The sequence below is a fragment of the Rhincodon typus genome, chromosome 3 (genome assembly GCF_021869965.1).
Source record: "Rhincodon typus isolate 14 chromosome 3, sRhiTyp1.1, whole genome shotgun sequence".
In the NCBI taxonomy this organism is placed as follows: Eukaryota; Metazoa; Chordata; class Chondrichthyes; order Orectolobiformes; family Rhincodontidae; genus Rhincodon; species Rhincodon typus.
Genome location: NC_063334.1, coordinates 54,668,064 through 54,685,629, shown reverse-complemented (window position 1 = coordinate 54,685,629; position 17,566 = coordinate 54,668,064). Strand labels below are relative to the sequence as shown.

Sequence of the window (17,566 nt, the reverse complement as noted above, 5' to 3'; positions counted from 1 at the left end):
GACTCCAGCATCGGCAGTTCTTACTATCTCTATAAAGGATTGGGGAACTGGTTGTGAATTGGAGAAGTATTGATCAGACTTTCTGACAACTTGACTTCCAGCCAGTGCCTGAGGACACGTATGGTAACCCCTCCCAGACACAGCAATAGTGAAGGGTGTTGGTGCAACCCCATTGGATACTTGGAACAGTGCCCATGACCCTATTGGCTAAAGGACACAGAATGTTCTGGAAGGTCTGGGGTAAGGGGGGAATAAAAACACACACCTGGAAGCCACCCACTCAGCGAAGACTCAAGCAAGACTCATGGCAGACGACCATGAGGCAACCCAAGAAGACCCAGGAGAAGATCTACCCTGACCTGCGAGATCCACCTTCATGGACAGAACCAGCCCTACACTGGACGGGAAGGAGATTCCAACTGTGCCCCTCAAACACATGGGTGGTTGTGGGTAATATGCTTTCTCAGACGGATAGAGCTAGATAAAGAATAATGTTGTGGGAATTTGGGGAAAGCTCATGTGGTGTTTTTAATAAGGAATATTTTGTTAATAAAATTGAGTTGAACCACAAACTGAATTCTGTACCCCTTTCTCCGCCTCATTGATAAAAGCACTTGGGTAAATTGTTTTTAACACATAAACCCATTAATGTGTCTAAGGCACCAACAACAAAGACTATTGACCAAGTGCAAGAAAATGGGATTAGAATAGTTAGGTGGTTGTTTATGACCGGCATAGGCTAAAGGGACTTCTTATGTGTTGAGACCTCTATGACTGTAGGATCATGGACAGAAGTTGCACACCAGTGAGCATCTGATTTTCATTGATGAGTACAGCAGATTCCCAGTCATGGTCATAGTTCAGCTAATTAAACAAAAGCTCATATTCCAAAGTTTGACCAGATTTTCACTTTTTTTGGAGTATCACAAACATTATGATATGACAAAGGACCTTTATTCAACAGAGATGAGTTCAGTAAATTTTCAAATTACCTGACCACGTATATAAAAAGCATACATACACACACCTATATATGCACCAGTGACTAGAAGGAAATAAGAGTGTCCATGAGATGAATCTTCATGGGGTTTTTTTTGGCAGAGTGTGAGTCATGCCACATTCTATGGAGTGATCTTTGCCATGGGGCTGAGCAAGGATCTTACTGACCTTGATGTTTTAATTGGACTGGCTGAAGACTGGCAAACTTCAGAGGAAGCTGAAATCAAGCTGAAGATTGTTGTGAATGCCTCAGTCTTGTCTTTTGCACTGATGTGCTGCACTCTCCCATCATTGAGGATAGAGTCTCTTCCTCCAGTTACTTGTGTAATTGTCCACCATGATTCACAAAAGCATGTAGCAGAACTGCAGGGTTCAGGTCTGAACGGTTTGTTGTGGGATCATTTAGTTTATTGCATGCTGCGTCTGCTGTTTCGCATCCAAGCAGTTCTGTGTTGTAGCTTCACCAGGTTGGCACCTCGTTTTTAGGTAGAACTCATGCCATTCCTGGCATGCCCTCCTGCACTCTTCACTGATCCCTTGGCTTGATGATAATGGTAGACTGGGATTATGCTCAACCATGAGGTTACATGTTGTGATTGAATACAATTATGCTGTTGATGTCCCACAGAACCTCCTCAGTACTCTGTTTGGGGTTGCCTGATTTGTTTGAAATCTATTCCATTTAGCATGATGGCAATGCCACACAAAATGATGGAGAGTATTCTCGCTGTGAAGATGGGATTCATTTCCATGGGCACAGTCACTAAATGTTTGGATGTTTCTATCTTTGTCTCCCTATGTCATAGGACACATTTTTGTTAGGCAATAGCCCATTTTTCTCTCTGTTCTACCTTTATTTTCTGATGCACTGAGCTTTCGCCTCAAGGCTCTGCAAAGGCCTCATTTAAATGAGTGTACAGTGGTCACACCTACCGTGAGTTATTGCAGTGTATTTGTTGAGACATTTTGTTAATATTTGATATCATAGGGAATTAATTCCGGCAATTATTCTCCTTATGCCACAGCTTAACATCAGTTGAAGAACAACAAATATCCTGGTAAACTACCTATGGATATTCATTTCATAATAGTGCAATAATGTCTCAGAATAAATGTTCCAAAAGTCTAATCATAAGGACTTCAGGTAGACAGAATTATCTGTCTACCTGAAATTTGTAACAGTTCAAAATGTTTAACAGCAGTATTCTAAAGAAATTCATCTGGTTATATGTCATTAACAAGAACAATCCAAATAAATCACATAGGTTTAGTACATCTTAACTAGAGACTAATAGCTATTTTAGAGACTCAGGGGCTCAATGTATTGAGTGCTTCAAGTGCCACTTATATTCTCCTCAATATATTGAGTGCTTTATGCCTTGAGCTAAAGGAAATCGCTCCAAGAATTTTCATGATCTATTGCTGCCTGGTGTGGAAGGCCATTTAAATGTTTCAGTACCAGACATCAGATCAAGTTATTAAAAGGTAAGAGGTTGAAGCCCTAATGACTATGAAGAAATTCAACATCACAAGATGAATGTCTCCAAATGCATTCTTCAGTTATCTAGTGTTATGGACTCAGCTGATGGCAATGCTGGACAAGTCATGAAGCTTGGTTTGATAGACCACAAGTTTTATTTTTGCAATTTGTTTACCATGTCAGTCATGGCAGTTAGTCACTGAACATATTCACATGAAGCTGTCAATGTACTTTGAACAAAAGAACATCTACGTTTATCTCGCACAAATGAAAAAAAGCACTAGCTAATATTACAATATGACAACAGCTAGTTGAAACAGTCTTATTTCAAATATCAGAAATAGAAAAGCCAACCTTTTGTACCTTAACAACTACTTTATAAATTATCAAACATCAGTGGAAGGTCACCCTATTTCCATTTTAAATTTCCTTCTTCAGTGGACAAGGCTGTACTTGCTTGCTTTCTGGGTTAACGTCTGCATTCACTTTATGCTATCTTCTTTAGTTAACGTTTCATTCGAGAATCTTCAACAAACTGCTATCACAACTCACTTACTCCTTAATGTTCGTTTCTTAAACTAATGCAGTCAACGGCCTAGCAGGATGTCTTCCTTTCTGGCATCCTAAAGCCTTCTGTTTCTAGAGCTTTTCTCTTACAAACCTCTAAGCCACTCAGGATTAAACTGTGCTGCTGACATCACAAGTTTATTTTCTCTCTGAATGTCCTGTTTCTCTTTGAAAGAAATGGGGACAGTCACTATACTTTTGGTTGGTTCTGATCTTTCTTTAAAAATAACATGTTCTGTCTTGTCTACCTGTGTTGTAGGACACCTTTTTGTTGGGCAACAACTCATTTTGCTCTCTCTTCTACCCTTATTTTCTGAAACACTGAGCTATTCACTTCAAGGATGTTTAAAAGTTCATTTTAATGCATTTAAATACAATTTTGAGACAACCTGGCATAAGTCAGAACTAATGTAAAATTGAACTAAAGTTATGTCCTTCCCTTCTTAACCTGCATAGTATAGAAATACAAATCAAACTGAAAATTATGCATGTTTCTGTCCATTTTAGGATCAGAGTTTCCAAATAATACTAAAACAAATCATGAACTTTCATCACATGAGGTAGGGCTTTGTAAAGGTAAAAAGACAGACAACGAATGCTTAAGATGCAAAGGGTCCCAAACTAATCAGCACATTGCAATGACCTCTCCTCCCTGAGGATGCCTCAGTTGCCATTTGGTTCCATCCTGAATTGTCCCCTTTCTCTTCATTATGGTTTGCCATTTATATTCTCCTCAAACATTAAAACAGTTTCTATTTAAATACTAACTATGCCCAGTTCCACACTCCTCGTCCACCGTCTCTGCTCCATTAGACATCCTTTAAAACTCATGCCACATTATGGATAAACCAGAATTTGCTCCAGTAGAACAGTGATTTTGTTTTCAACAACTCTGTACTTTTGCCCCAATTCCATTTGCTTTGAATTTGCTCACTCGGGCTTAAAGTGACAATGTGTAGTATGCTGAGCTGATCTCTGCTAAATTTTCAGACACAGTCAGGATCCACCTGTACTCCAATGTTAGACTTTGAATCTACACAACTCTTAACACTATTGAAAGGCTTGTGCATTATTTAACTACCTTAAGACAACACTTCTGTGATAAATTTCTCATTAAAAGGGAGGGGATAGTGTAATGGCACTGTCACTGGACGAGCAATTCAGATCCCAAGGCTAATATGTTCTGGGGATATGGTTTTGAATCTGACCATGGCAGGTGTGCAGTTTGTTCTATATGTGAGAAATGTCCTCCTGCCTGTGAACTCGTGGTTTTCCATTGTTCTTACACACCTTTCTCTCTGTCTGTTGTGCATTATTTTGTCACTGTTTCATTGCATCAAACTTACTGCCTTTCTCTCGACTTAACTAAAGGCTAGCTATTTGGGTAGTCAGTGCCTTTATCTGTCCACTTGTGGCTTCATGTTTTCCGCCACTACATGGGACCTGCAATATTGTGACCTTGTTCTTGCAATTCAGTTCATTTTATACTGAAGCCATGAAGACCACATAAGCAGATCTATCAGGCTTTAATTTGTGTTGCTGAATTTACATTTTCTGGCGTCATTTTTTCAGTCCTGTAAGGAAATTGTCAATAGGTTCAATTGGATCTTGGCTTAAGCTTTGAAACTTCTATTGATTAATTTGATAATTTGACTTTGGCTAGAGATATATGCTGAAACTTTCAAAACAATTGATTTTTGCTGTCATTTTCACTCAGGTCCCAGCTATTAAATAAATAAAGCTATTTCCCTATTCTCCACATAAGGACAGAGCTGATATTTTCCTTTTTGAGAGTGGTAGTGAAGGGTTGTTTTCAGACTGGAGGCCTGTCACCAGCAGTGTTCCACAGGGATTGGTTCTGAGTCCTCTTTTGTTCGTCATTTATATGAACGATTTGGATGAGAACATAGAAGGCATGGTTACTGAGTTTGCAGATGACACCAAAATTGGTGGCACAGTAGACAGTGAAGAAGGTTTTCTAAGATTAGAAAGGGACCTTAATCAACTGGGACAATGGGCTGAAAAATGGAAGATGGAGTTCACTCTGGATAAATGCGAGGTATTGCATTTTGATTCACCAAACAAGGGTAGGTCTTATACAAATATTGGTAGGGCCTTGGGTAGTGTTGTAGAACAGAGGGACCTAGGGCTTCAGGTACATAATTCTTTGAGGTTTTCATCACATATGGATAAGCTGGTTAAAAAGGCATTTAGCACGCTTGCCTTCATTGCTGAGTCCTTTGAGTTTCAGAGTTGGGAAGTCATGTTGAGGTTGTATATGACATTGGTGAGGCCTCTTCTGGAATACTGTGTCTAGTTCTGATTGCCCAGTTATAGGAAGGATATTATTAAGCTGGAGAGGGTTCAGAAAAGATTTACCAGGATGTTGCTGGTATGGAAGATTTGAGTTATAAAGAAAGGCTGGATATGCTGGGGCATTTTCATTGGAGCATAGGAGGTTGCGAGGCGACCTGATAGAAGTGCATAAAATAATGAGGGGTATATAATGGTAGTTGGCTTTTCCCTAGGATGGGGGATTTCAAGACTAGGGGACACATTCTTGAGGTGAGAGGAGAGATAATTAAACAAGATATGAGGGGCAAATTTTTACACAGAGGGTGGTTTGCCAGTGGAATGAAATTTCAAAGGAAGTGGTGGATATGGGTACAATTACAACATTTAAAAGACATTTGGATAAGTACATGAATAGAAAAGGTTTGGAGGGATTTGGGCTAGGAGCAGGCGGTGGGACTAGTTTGTTTAGGGATTATGTTCGGTATGGACTGGGTGGAACGAAGGGTCTATTTCTATGCTGAATGACTCTATGACTCCATCATTCTTTGAATGCCAGTCTGTGCTTTTCTTTAAACTTTTCAAATGTCTCCATTATATTATCAGCTTCTCAGTTTATCATGGGCTGGAGCTATACGTTAATTGCTGTAATGGTTATTTCATGCTTGCACAATTCACTCAATTTTGCCCTCTGGCACTAACTTGGATTCGTTTTGTAATCTAACACAGCAACAAATTTGTTTCAAATGTTTGTGTTGTTTTTATTGCAGGCAACCACTGCAATCATGCATGTTTTCTGGTTCCCATCGATTAGAAATGATCACACATTATTCTCAAAATACTGGAATATCATCAAGTAATTTTTTTGGCTCTCCACATTGCTGGTAAACTGATACATTATTACTTAGCACATGACAGTACTGTGGCAGTAAATGTAGCATGCTGGGATGGTTTTTGCTGAAGGATTAGGTCTGAGCTTTTTACAAATTCCTGTCTTTGCCTGAATACTTCCCTCCTTGCCTCTAAATAGTTCCTCACAATCTCTCGTGAATTTGCACTAGAGATGTACATTACATTTGCAACTCTATAAAAATGTCATTTTTCATTTGATAGAAAGATGGGTTAATGTTTCAGGGCAGGGTGGCCTTCAACAACATGAATGAAAGGTCTCCTAAAACTGTTCACTTTGGTCTTTTAATTGCTGATCAATAATCTCTGCATTTCCAGCCTTTTTCTGCCTTCATTACACAAAAGATTGTATTGCAATAATTCATCAGTCTGCAATTAGAAAAGGATTGTGTTTTCCTCTCAATGGCATATGTTTTCTAACATATTGAGAATCTGACTGCCAGGCAATCAAAGTCAGTTTAATCAGACTGCCAGTAAAAATAAATAATTTGTGACTTTAAGAAGAGATACTCAAAGATTGGGACACTATGAGCTTATTTCACCTAAGGCTTTTGCTTGCCATTCTGAGGGGTGTGATAAATTTTCTTTTAAATATTCTGAAGCCTTGCGGAAATAAATTCAAATAGGGCCATCATGCTCCTGAGCTAACTGTGAGGTTAAAGGCCCAAGAACTAGCTCACATCAACAGTTGTGATCAGTCTGAAGAACTGATATTCCACAGTTCATTTACCTAAATGATGTTCACAGGAAACATGTAATTGGACGAAGCTTTGATTCTCTCAGCTAAACCAAATCAGAAGACAATTAATCTGTCCTCAGTCCAAACAACCCCACCAACATAAATCTGTTTGCCTTTCCACTTTGATCGTTAATGATCCCATTTCTTTACTCCTGCTCATTCATTTTGTGACTGTACTGCATTGTAGATGTGAATGAGTTGCATAAAGTGTTTGATTAATCTGACCATAATTAACCAATTTCAGACTTCCCTCAGTCCTTTGAAACTAACTATTCCGCAGCTCAGTTCAGTTCTTTCTCAACATTTAACATGTAGATTTCCTCCTGTGTTCTAAGAACAATCATGATGGATTTTTAAAAACTATTATTTATTTATGCACAGGATAAGGGCATCACTGGCTAGGCCAGCATTTATTATCTACCCCCAATTGCCCAGAGGGCAGTTAAGGGTCAATCAACCACATTGCTATGGGTCTGGAGTCCCATTTAGACCAGACCAAATCAGCAGATGGCAACTGCCTTCCTAAAGGATATTAGTAAACCAGAAGGGCTTTTCTAACAATTGACAGCAAATTCATGGTCATCATTAAACTCTTAATTTCAGATTTTTATTAGATTCAAACTCCACCATTTGCTATGGATCCCCAGAATATTACCTGGGACTCTGGATTAATAATCCAGCGATAATACCACTAGGCCATCGCCTCCCAGGTGTAGAAAATTTGATATTACAGGGTGAAAACTTAGAAGATCTAATGATAGAATTTATCTTGATCTTCTAAATAATGATATGTTCAGGTTTAACATCAGAGACTTTTAACTTTATGAGAGGTCTGAGAAGTATTTGGAGGGAAACCAAAGTAAGTACAGTTTCTTACTTCTGAGGACCACACAAATGACGAAATTCTTAAAGTTTCTCTGTTGCTCAACATTTTTTTAGTAAACATTGAAGATTTAGTTCTGTCAAGGTTACATGATACAAAACAAATGCAGTTCAAAGTTCACAAAATACATTCAGAACACAGATAGGGGGATGAATGTTTATTTGCAAAGCAACTAGTAAAATATCTGAACTTTATGAATTCAGAAGCAGAACTGTAACAATCTATGATAGAATCAATAATATACATAACATAATCAGAGGAAGTTGAGAATTGAATAGAAAATCAAATAGGAGTATGTTCAATGTCTGAAGGGGAGGATCCTATGGATTCTGATGATGTATGTTTGAAACCTGGAATAGATGGCATGATGCTGATAATACACAAACTGGTCCTAGGATACTAAACAACCTAAAGATATTTTGGAAGCTTATTTTAGAGGACATCATGAGTGGAATTTTCCACTTGTTGTGTGGCATAGGCTATGGCCAGAAATGTAGAAAAATATGGCAAAAATGAAAAAAATCAGAACCTTGACATTGAGAAAAAAAATGATTTCTTCTGCAGTCAGTTGGGCTTTTGGCAATTTTGGTAGGGGCATATCATAGATTCCCTACAGTATGGATGCAAGCCATTCTGCCCATGGATCCACACTGACCCTCTGAAGAGCATCCCACCTAGACCCACCACCCTACCCCTACATTTCCCATGGCTAATCTACCTAGCCTGCACATCCCTGGATACTATGGGCAATTTAACAGGGCAATTCACCCAACCAGCTTACCTTTGGGAGGAAACTGGAGAACCTGGAGGAAACCCATGCAGACTCAGACAGAACATATAAACTCCACAGTCGCCCGAAGGTGGAATCGAACATGGGTCCCTGGCGCTGAGGTAGAGGCACTAAGGTAATGATTACAAAGAAAGGGGCAATTCAAGAGAAAAGAGTGAGATCTCAGATTTCGTAACAAGGAGGATAAGAAGCTGTGGGGGGGAAGTTTTTCATAAGTTCCAATCATCAGACGTTCAGCCTATCTCACAAGTTAATTATGTGGGATATGAATTCCAGTGCAGATTATGCCAGGCATGTATACTGCATGTCCTAACAATTGATGGATTGAATTAAATAGCACATCTCTTTGACTGCTCACAACTGGCAAAATACTGACTGCACACCATTAGCTTGTGCTTGCATAAACTCAGAACATAATGGGATAGACTTCCACCCTTGGGAGATGTTAGCTAAACTGATTGGTTGTAAGCTCTATCACCTGTTGGCCACACCCAAGCTGAGTAGTGGGTGCTGCTGGGCGGTACAAAAAGAAGCCTGAACAGAATCATGACTGGCCCAGAAACATTAGTGCTAGAGCTTTAGGGCAGCAAGTGACCCAGTGCCCGGAGGGAAGAGAAGGGCATGGGCATTCATTTTCTGTCATTCCGGTGGCAAAGAAGAAAGATAGGTGACATCTAGGTGGGGTGGGGGGGGGGGCGGGGGGAATGCTCCTGTTGCACAGATCATACACCACCCTACCCCCAACACTCCGAATGGTGACCCCTCCCGTCCCACTTTTGGTCATGTGGCCCATAAAGTCACTCTGTACATATCAACCTCAGCATGCCATGTGCAGCAAATTATCCCAGTCAATATGCTTGTTAACAAGCTATCACTTGTGGCTTAGTTGGTAATACTCTCACTCTGTGTCACAAGGTTCCAGGTTCTAAGCCCCACTCCAAGGCTTGAGTAGAAAAATCAAGGCTTAAACACTAGCGCAATACAGGGGGAGAACTGCACCATCAACCATATCATATTTCAGATGAGACATTAAACAGAGTTCTCTGCTACTTGCTCAGGCAGGTATTAAAGATCTATGGCGCAATTTCAAAGAAAAGCAGGGGAGTAACTCCATTTGTCCCGGATAGACGTTCAAGAGAAGTATTAACAAAAGATGCTGAATTGAAACCTAATATGAAATATTCATATTTAGAATAGAACAGTACAAAGAAAACATTAATATATGATGTTTACTTCCTAAAGTCCATTATAAATATTTTTAATCAATCTGTTCAGACATGTTATCATGCACTTCAGGTACAGGACAGAATTGAAACCAGGCCTTCTAGCCCAGAGGTAGGGGAACTAGCCATTGTGCCACCACTGCCCCTTATGTATATACTTTATTATGGTGTTGTTTATACTGTATATTATTTGCTGATTAATGAGGTAGCAATTGCTCAACTTATTGTTACTCAAAAGATGGGAAGGTGAACCATGAATCTACTCCATAAAGTATATGCATGTATGTACTGCATATTTATTCATAAGTTCTGACCTCTCTACACTTTATATGTTACTGTAGAAATAAGTAGGATATAATTTGAGCCTATTAAAGGACACTATTTTGTTTCGCACAATCAGCAGCTTTATTTCCCAACATTACAATACAGCTCTTCTTCAAATGTACTTTGTTGGCTGTAAAACATTTTCAAATGTTCTAAGCTCACGAAAGGTGTTATAAGAACTCCACTCTTTTTCTTCCATTTATTATTAAAGAAAAAACTGATATAACTGATGTCAGAGATTGGTGAATCTCTATTTTTGATTGGCCTGAGCTGGTCAGTGGTTGTTAGCACTGCTGCCTCACTGCACCAGGGACCCAGGTTCGATTCCAAACTCAGACAACTGTGTGGAGTTTGCACATCCTCCTTGTGGGTTTCCTCTCACAGTCCAAAAATGTGCAGGCTAGGTAGATTGGCCATGCCAAATTGACCATAATGTCCAGAGGTGTGCAGGCTTGGTAGATTAGCCATGGGAAATGCAGGGTTACAGGGATAGTGTGGGGGTCTGGGAAGGGTGCTGTTCGGAGGGTTGGTGTGGACTTGATGGGCCAAATGGCCTGATTCTACACTGTAGGGGTTCTATGATTCTAGATCTGTAAAAATCCAAAACTAGCTATAGAAATTTACAAAGTTTCTGCTTGCCCCACATATAGACTGACTGTGCTCACTAACATCTTAAAACTTATGTGCCGACTGACAACAACCAAGGATCAGGGATTCAAAGTCTGTGTAACCATATTGCTGGAATTTAACCCCTGTTTTGCCATCACAAAATGGTGGTTAAACTGGTGCATGAGCATGCTCTCTTAACCACTGCACTGTAGCTCCACGTACATTTCAAATTTTAGCAATTAACTGCTACATGTATTTATACAGTTTAAATTATGACTAATTACTTTGCACACCCAACTTTTTATTGCATGTCTTTTTATTAGGTTTTATGTACACATTTTAAAAAATTAAATTGGCTATCCCCTGTGCAAGCTAGAAATAAACTTTTATGACAACACTTTCAAAACTGTAATCCTATTTGGGTCATAGAAACAGCATTTGTGGGTGCAAGATCCCCCTCCTCTGAGACTGAGCACCGCACCAAGCTCCAAGCAGATTCTATGCTGTTTGTCTCTCACTTTTGGGATTGGTTCTTCTTCCAAGATCATTTACAATTATTACCCATAGAGCCATACAGTTTGTTGGCTTGGGATCAGGATGGGATTTGGTCTGTTAAAACTGCTGAACCTGCCCACTGCCCAGCACTGCTTTGCTGATCCGTAAAGGGCCAACTAGTGTGTGTGATTACAGCATAATTGAAGTGTATGTTAATGGGGTTAGCAGCAGATTACAGAGTGTGCGTGTGGGCCTGTGTCTGTGTCCGTGTATGGAAGTGCTGGGGGTGAGGAACCAATTATACTGTTTTGAGGGGTTGGGAAGAGGAACTGGAATCTTCAGGAGAAAATTAAAACTTTACTCAGCTCGTCTCGCATTAAAATCAATAATGTGGTGTAACATCATCAAACGGGCTGCACTGGTTCAAGGCAGCATATCACCACAACTGTCTCAAGGGCAAATTGAGATGGGCAATAAACTCTGATCCAGCCAGAAAACTCAATATCACTGAGTGAATAATAAAATCAATGATTAATGCAAATGCAAATATCACTAGTATCTGCTGCTTCGTAGCCAATGTCCATGAACTGAAGTGTGTCAGTTGAAGTAACGGACTGGTGAATACATACAGTAACATTCTTACAAAATACTTTAAAAGCACTTCCACATTTATAACGTTGATCTACAAAACTTAATGATTATATGCTGAAGATTATTGTTTTGCTTTATTACTGTTTTGCTATTGTGTGGCTGGAGTTACATTAATTTTTAAACATTAAAATTGAGTCACATTCGCAAGTAGTTTGGGATACACTGTTCTAAGAAAAGATTTTGAGAGAGAGTGCAGGCTGAGGTTTCGAGCATGGAATGGTCAGTCAGGCTCTGATTTCTGAATGCCCTACAACAGCCATGTATTGAAACAGAGCTTTAAAGCTTTTAGTTTATTAGCATTTTAGGCACAAAAATAGAAACAATACTGACAGGTGTATGCAAATTTACTACCACAATACAATTCTTTAATTTGTAGTCTGAAAATCAAAATTACATCATTTCATTATTCATGACAAGCTAACAATTCGCTGTACATAGTGTCAACATTGTATGGTAATGTTGGCAATAAATTTAAATACAGTAACAGCCAGCTTTTACCTTTTATATAATCCACAGCAAGGTGCAACTTATATTCTTTCAGCAGCAGGATGGATACATTTCAAGACAGATCAATTCTATGTAACAATAACAATATAATTCTCAATATTTGAACATTGTAGCTGAAGCAGCGTATTTCTCATCAAGCGATCCTGGAACACTGTCTGACACAACTAAAATGAAAGTTGGTGAAATAAATACAGATGTCATTTGAAGTTTGAACAGACAAGCCAATACCAACTTCTCCACAAACTACTATTTGCCCTCAAAGAATCACTGGTACATATCTTGAGAACAATCTGTGCATACAGACTAACAGTGAAAAGTAAAATCGCATACAAAATCAGTGGGAACAAACCTTCAGCCATGCAACTGCATCCAGAGAAAATAAAAACAGCAGAGGATTCTATCCTGACTTGTACAAATGCACTTGAAGTCAATAACACAGAGTTGAATTTTCCAGTCTTACCAGCAGTATATTTATTATTAATTTAGCCAATATGTCTGAGTGAGCTAGCTCTTACTCAAAGCAGACTATTTTAACCCTGATTTTTTTAATTGGTTATAGGATATCAGACTTATTTTCCAGCCTCTTTGGTGATTTATAACTTAGAGAAAGAAGTCTGTCTTTGGGATGTCAGAATCGGAGAGTTGCTCCTCCTGTGTACTTGGGTCAAAGTATTGGGTGTCAAAGTCAGCTGTTTCATTTAGATCAATGTCTTGCTCATCGCTGCTCTCAGCACTGTAATCAACCTCTTCAAGGCAGCGTGGTTCATCTTCATCAAGGACTTGAGTGGTAGGACTGCAGGTAGAAAAGATGTTTAAAATAAAAGTTCAATAAAGTTTGGCAGAAATGCACAACCTGGCACCAAAATAAATGATCATATTTGCAGGATTTAGATGTAGTTGTTGACATTAATATTAAAAAGGAAATATTTGAGATCAGACTAACCTCCTGATAATCGTTACAAACAACAAAAACTCCGGATATCAACATGCAAAAGCACATGTACACACAGAAGTCCAAACTACACAGTAAAACACCAAAAAAGGCCTGGAATTTTAAAGAAACAAAAACTGAAATTGCTGGAAAAGCTCAGCAGGTCTGGCAGCATCTGTGGAGAGAAATCAGAGTTACTGTTTCAGGTCCAGTGATCCTCTTTCAGAACATGGACAGAACCTCAAAACGTTAACTCAGATTTCTCTCCACAGATGCTGCCAAATCTGCTAAGCTTTTCCAGCAATTTCTGTTTTTGTTTCTGATTTCCAGCATCTGCAGTTCTTTCACTTTTTAATTTTAATTTTAAAGGGCTGTAGAGGAGGTTACTAAGATGTAAGTGCCTGCAATTTTCTACTGTTGGCTGGTGTGCTGATTTCCTGGCATTTTTAACTTGTTGAATTGATTGAGGGGTTTAAAGGGTGGAGGAAGTGACAGCTATCCACTGCTTGCAATGTGGGCTCCCAAGTAAGGCACAAACTGGCCTAAAATAGGTAGTTGTCTGGCAGCTGCTGAAGGCCTGGTACTCTCTCTGACAAACTGACACCATCCTGGAAAGCCATAACTATGTTTCTTTTTTCCCATAGGTTGTAGGTGTCGCTGACAAGGCCTGCATTTGTTTGCCAATTCCAAATTGATCTCGAACAGACTGGCTTGTTTGGCCATTTAAGAATCAATCATATTTCTATGAGTCTGCAGTCACATGGAGGCCAATCCAGGAAAGGATGGCAGATTTAAAGGGCATTAATGAACCCGATGGATTTTTCAAAAAATAAATGCTGAATGTCATTCTTACCTTTACTGAGACTACCTTTACAATCTAGATTCATCATCATTTGCAAAAGAAGTCCTCCTAAATGATTACAACCTGGTAATTGTGACTTCTTTGTAATTTTTGTACTAAACATATCTCTAAAGTACACCTTTCTTTCACTTAATGTCTGCAACTTTGAATTCTGACACTGCGGCTGCCAATCTCAGTGCTGGCACACTTCCTGTTGGCCCAGCAGGCCCAGGACCCCATCCTATTATCCTTCATTGGACTGGTCTCTCTGAGGCAAAGACTTAATTAGTCGCCTCTCAAAAATTTCTGCCAGGGTCCCATAATTGGCATTTCCATATTTCCAAATTCAAATATAGCCACACTGGTATCAGGACATTGGACTGAAAACCAGGGCTGTCTTTGAATCAAGTAATGAAATTGTCACAAATGTTTCTTTCTTCTTGTGTAAGTGATGTTTATTATACGACGAATTGGATGAACATGGGACTCCAGATTGTTGTTCCATAGTGTCAAATATTTTATCTTTCATTTCTATCATTTGTTTGCAGCATCAAATACTTTATAACATTTCTTCAGACATTTCAGATTCCAAGGTATTCAGAGTTCTTTCTATAATGATACAAAATAAAACAAATAGACCAGACTCTTCAGGTTTCCTTGCTGGACACAAAAATATTGTGGAACACTGGAACATTTTGTTCAATAGGAAACTGAAACCAACAATATCCTAAAATGTTCAGAAAAATGTATAATACGCTATTTTCCGCATGGCTACAATGTTCCAAAATGAAAACGCTGATCACTATTTTTAAAAGGCTGAAACCCGAGCCTTGGTCACAGCATGTACTGGAGCTGGAAAATAAGACTCATTTTACTCTGCAGAGTAAGATTATCATATATATGACAGGACAATTTGTTAAGTAAATTGGGAGATGAGTATAGTTAGTGCATAATTCAATCCTTTTTTTTAAGAAAGGTGGTGTTCGCATGACATTTCATAATAATTCAAGAGATAAATAATTGATAGTTTAATAGGATTTTGGCTGTATAACTGATTTTGACAACAGTGCTACGAAAAAAAACATCCATATGCCCACTAAAAGAAATGGTCATCTGGCAGTCATGGTGACTAAAGCCTATGTTTTCTGAGCATATGCAGGTGGTGAGAATTGCAGCACATACTGGAAAATTATATTATGCACAGTCCATGCGACTCTCTGTTCACTGATTGCATGAGCATTATTTTTATCTTAGCAGTAAATTTCTTTATGATAGCACCCACTGCAATCTGGAAACTCTGGGGCTAAAGTCACACTAATGGAAATTTTTAGAAACTGTGACAAAGGATTGTAGGCAACACTGCTGCCATCGTGGAATTACTTCCACATAAAAAAAGAAATAAATCCTGTTGAACAGCACATATTGACCTTTTTTTAAAGAAAAAAGCATTCATCCACTGGACTATTCAAGACACAATAATAGATAGAAAGTGAGAGTCACTTGAAGATTTTATAAACATGCAATATTTAGCTTGAAACTTATCCACAGATGGTAAAAGATCCTCTATTTCAAGTGAAATAAAAAGTGTTTCTGCCATCTCTAGCGGTGCTGGGAATCAAATGAGGAACTGAGCAGCCTAGCTGTGTGGATGTTCATATACAGATGCTTGAGCAGCAGGAATTGTCCCAAATATGAAAAAGTGTGGGATTCTACAGCATGAGGAGACAAAGCCATTACACTCACTTCAGCTTGACATGGATCTGTAAAATAATCCCATGCCACATTGAAATGGTACAGTTGAGTGAATAATGCTGCAACACAAATTGGTGGCATGAGGAATTATCAATTCCAGTTGTTTGGGGTTGAAATGTAGTGTTGGGTGAGGAGGATGGTGCTCATTGTAGTGAAGGTCTGGAATAGATAGATGGCAATTCACGGCAAACAAGGAAGAGAGAGTCATCACTCTGCACATTAAAACATGGCAGTACTGGTGAAAACCTAAAAGTGAGCTGCTTTTGTGGTCAGGCAGAAAAGAAATTACATCACACAGAGATAAGGGGACAGACAGAAGGACTCAAGAGAAGATTAAAACCCTCTCAAGCTTTTTGATTAGAGGTTTAATAATTCAAATTGAAGGTCAAAAACTCATTATCTGCTTCATAATTTTCATAAAAGCAGCTTCTTTTGTTACATATATAAAAGATAAATATCACACAGAAGCTGTGTAGAAAATGGTCAGATGTTCATTATTCAATCAAAGAATCAAATTAGAGCAAAGGTAGCTTTCTTTATGGTTCCAGACTCTGTACAGCCACAGAAATTCACATGTAATTTTGTTTAAATGACGTCTGATTTTCTCAGCCTACTGTTAGACAGGGAGATGTTCTGTGCAACTACACATCTCCAAACACAATCTTAGCATTAATGTCAAGGATATTTACAACAATGACTGCAGCTTCAAATTTTAGCTTCCACGACCTCATACTGACAAAACTCAATTTTCTTTTATGCGTCTCCAAGGCACCAAGATAATTCAGGAACATGTAATGATTCAGAGGCTTTCTAATTGGTTCCTCCAGTAAAGTGCTAAAACACTTCTTCAAAACGACTTAAAGTGATTATCAGCCATTAGTGAAAACGTAGAGGTTTGAAAGACAAGGCTCCTGTCAAGTCACCCAGAGCTCCTTAGGATGGTTGCAAAAATAAAAACAAGCAAGAATCCCACCCCTAGTTTCGTAAGTCTCTCCAGGGAACAGCTGAAGATATTGCTTGACAGTACTAAGTGCTTTTAATATTTCATTAGGCAAGTACAGTAGTTCAAAATTCAGCACAAGTCTGCATTAAGGTCTACATCTTCTCAGATTTTCACTGTAATCAAATGAAACCAGATTAATTTGCTAGATTTCTAGGACAGCAATATGGAGATCTGTGCCTCTCTCATGTAAAGCAAATGACTTTTATTTTAAAATGCAGCCCTGGACCTTGCTTTGATAAGAGAGCATGTCAGAGATGCAACATTCTTTTTGGACAATTTACCTTACATATCTTTTGTCCATTCTTAACTGCTGTGAACGATTGTGAAAAAAATGTTATTTTTACCTGGCTGCGCAGAACATCAGTGGCTCCTGGTCACTGAAGTTCTGAACTTTGACCCGCTTACTACATGGGCACAGATGCAACTCTTAATGGAGATACACACTTAAAGTGGGAGTCAGATTTCATTACGCCGAATGGAGACCCATGATTGATGAAAAAAAGAAGCACAAAAAAGTTGAAATGAAACTGAGGTAGTGTGAATTGACCAACCACAAATGGTTTCCCACTCC

At 38.9% G+C, this 17,566-nt stretch overlaps 1 protein-coding gene across 1 annotated transcript in view; it reads right to left on the bottom strand.

Moving 5' to 3' along the window:
• Positions 1–12,236: 12,236 nt before the first annotated feature.
• Positions 12,237–17,566, bottom strand: part of agtpbp1 (ATP/GTP binding carboxypeptidase 1) — a 119,681-nt gene continuing 114,351 nt past the window's right edge. The window contains exon 14 of the mRNA XM_048594985.1: positions 12,237–13,261. Within this exon, the coding sequence (XP_048450942.1) occupies positions 13,069–13,261 (193 nt within the window). The 3' untranslated portion in view covers positions 12,237–13,068. The remainder of the gene's footprint in view (positions 13,262–17,566) is intronic.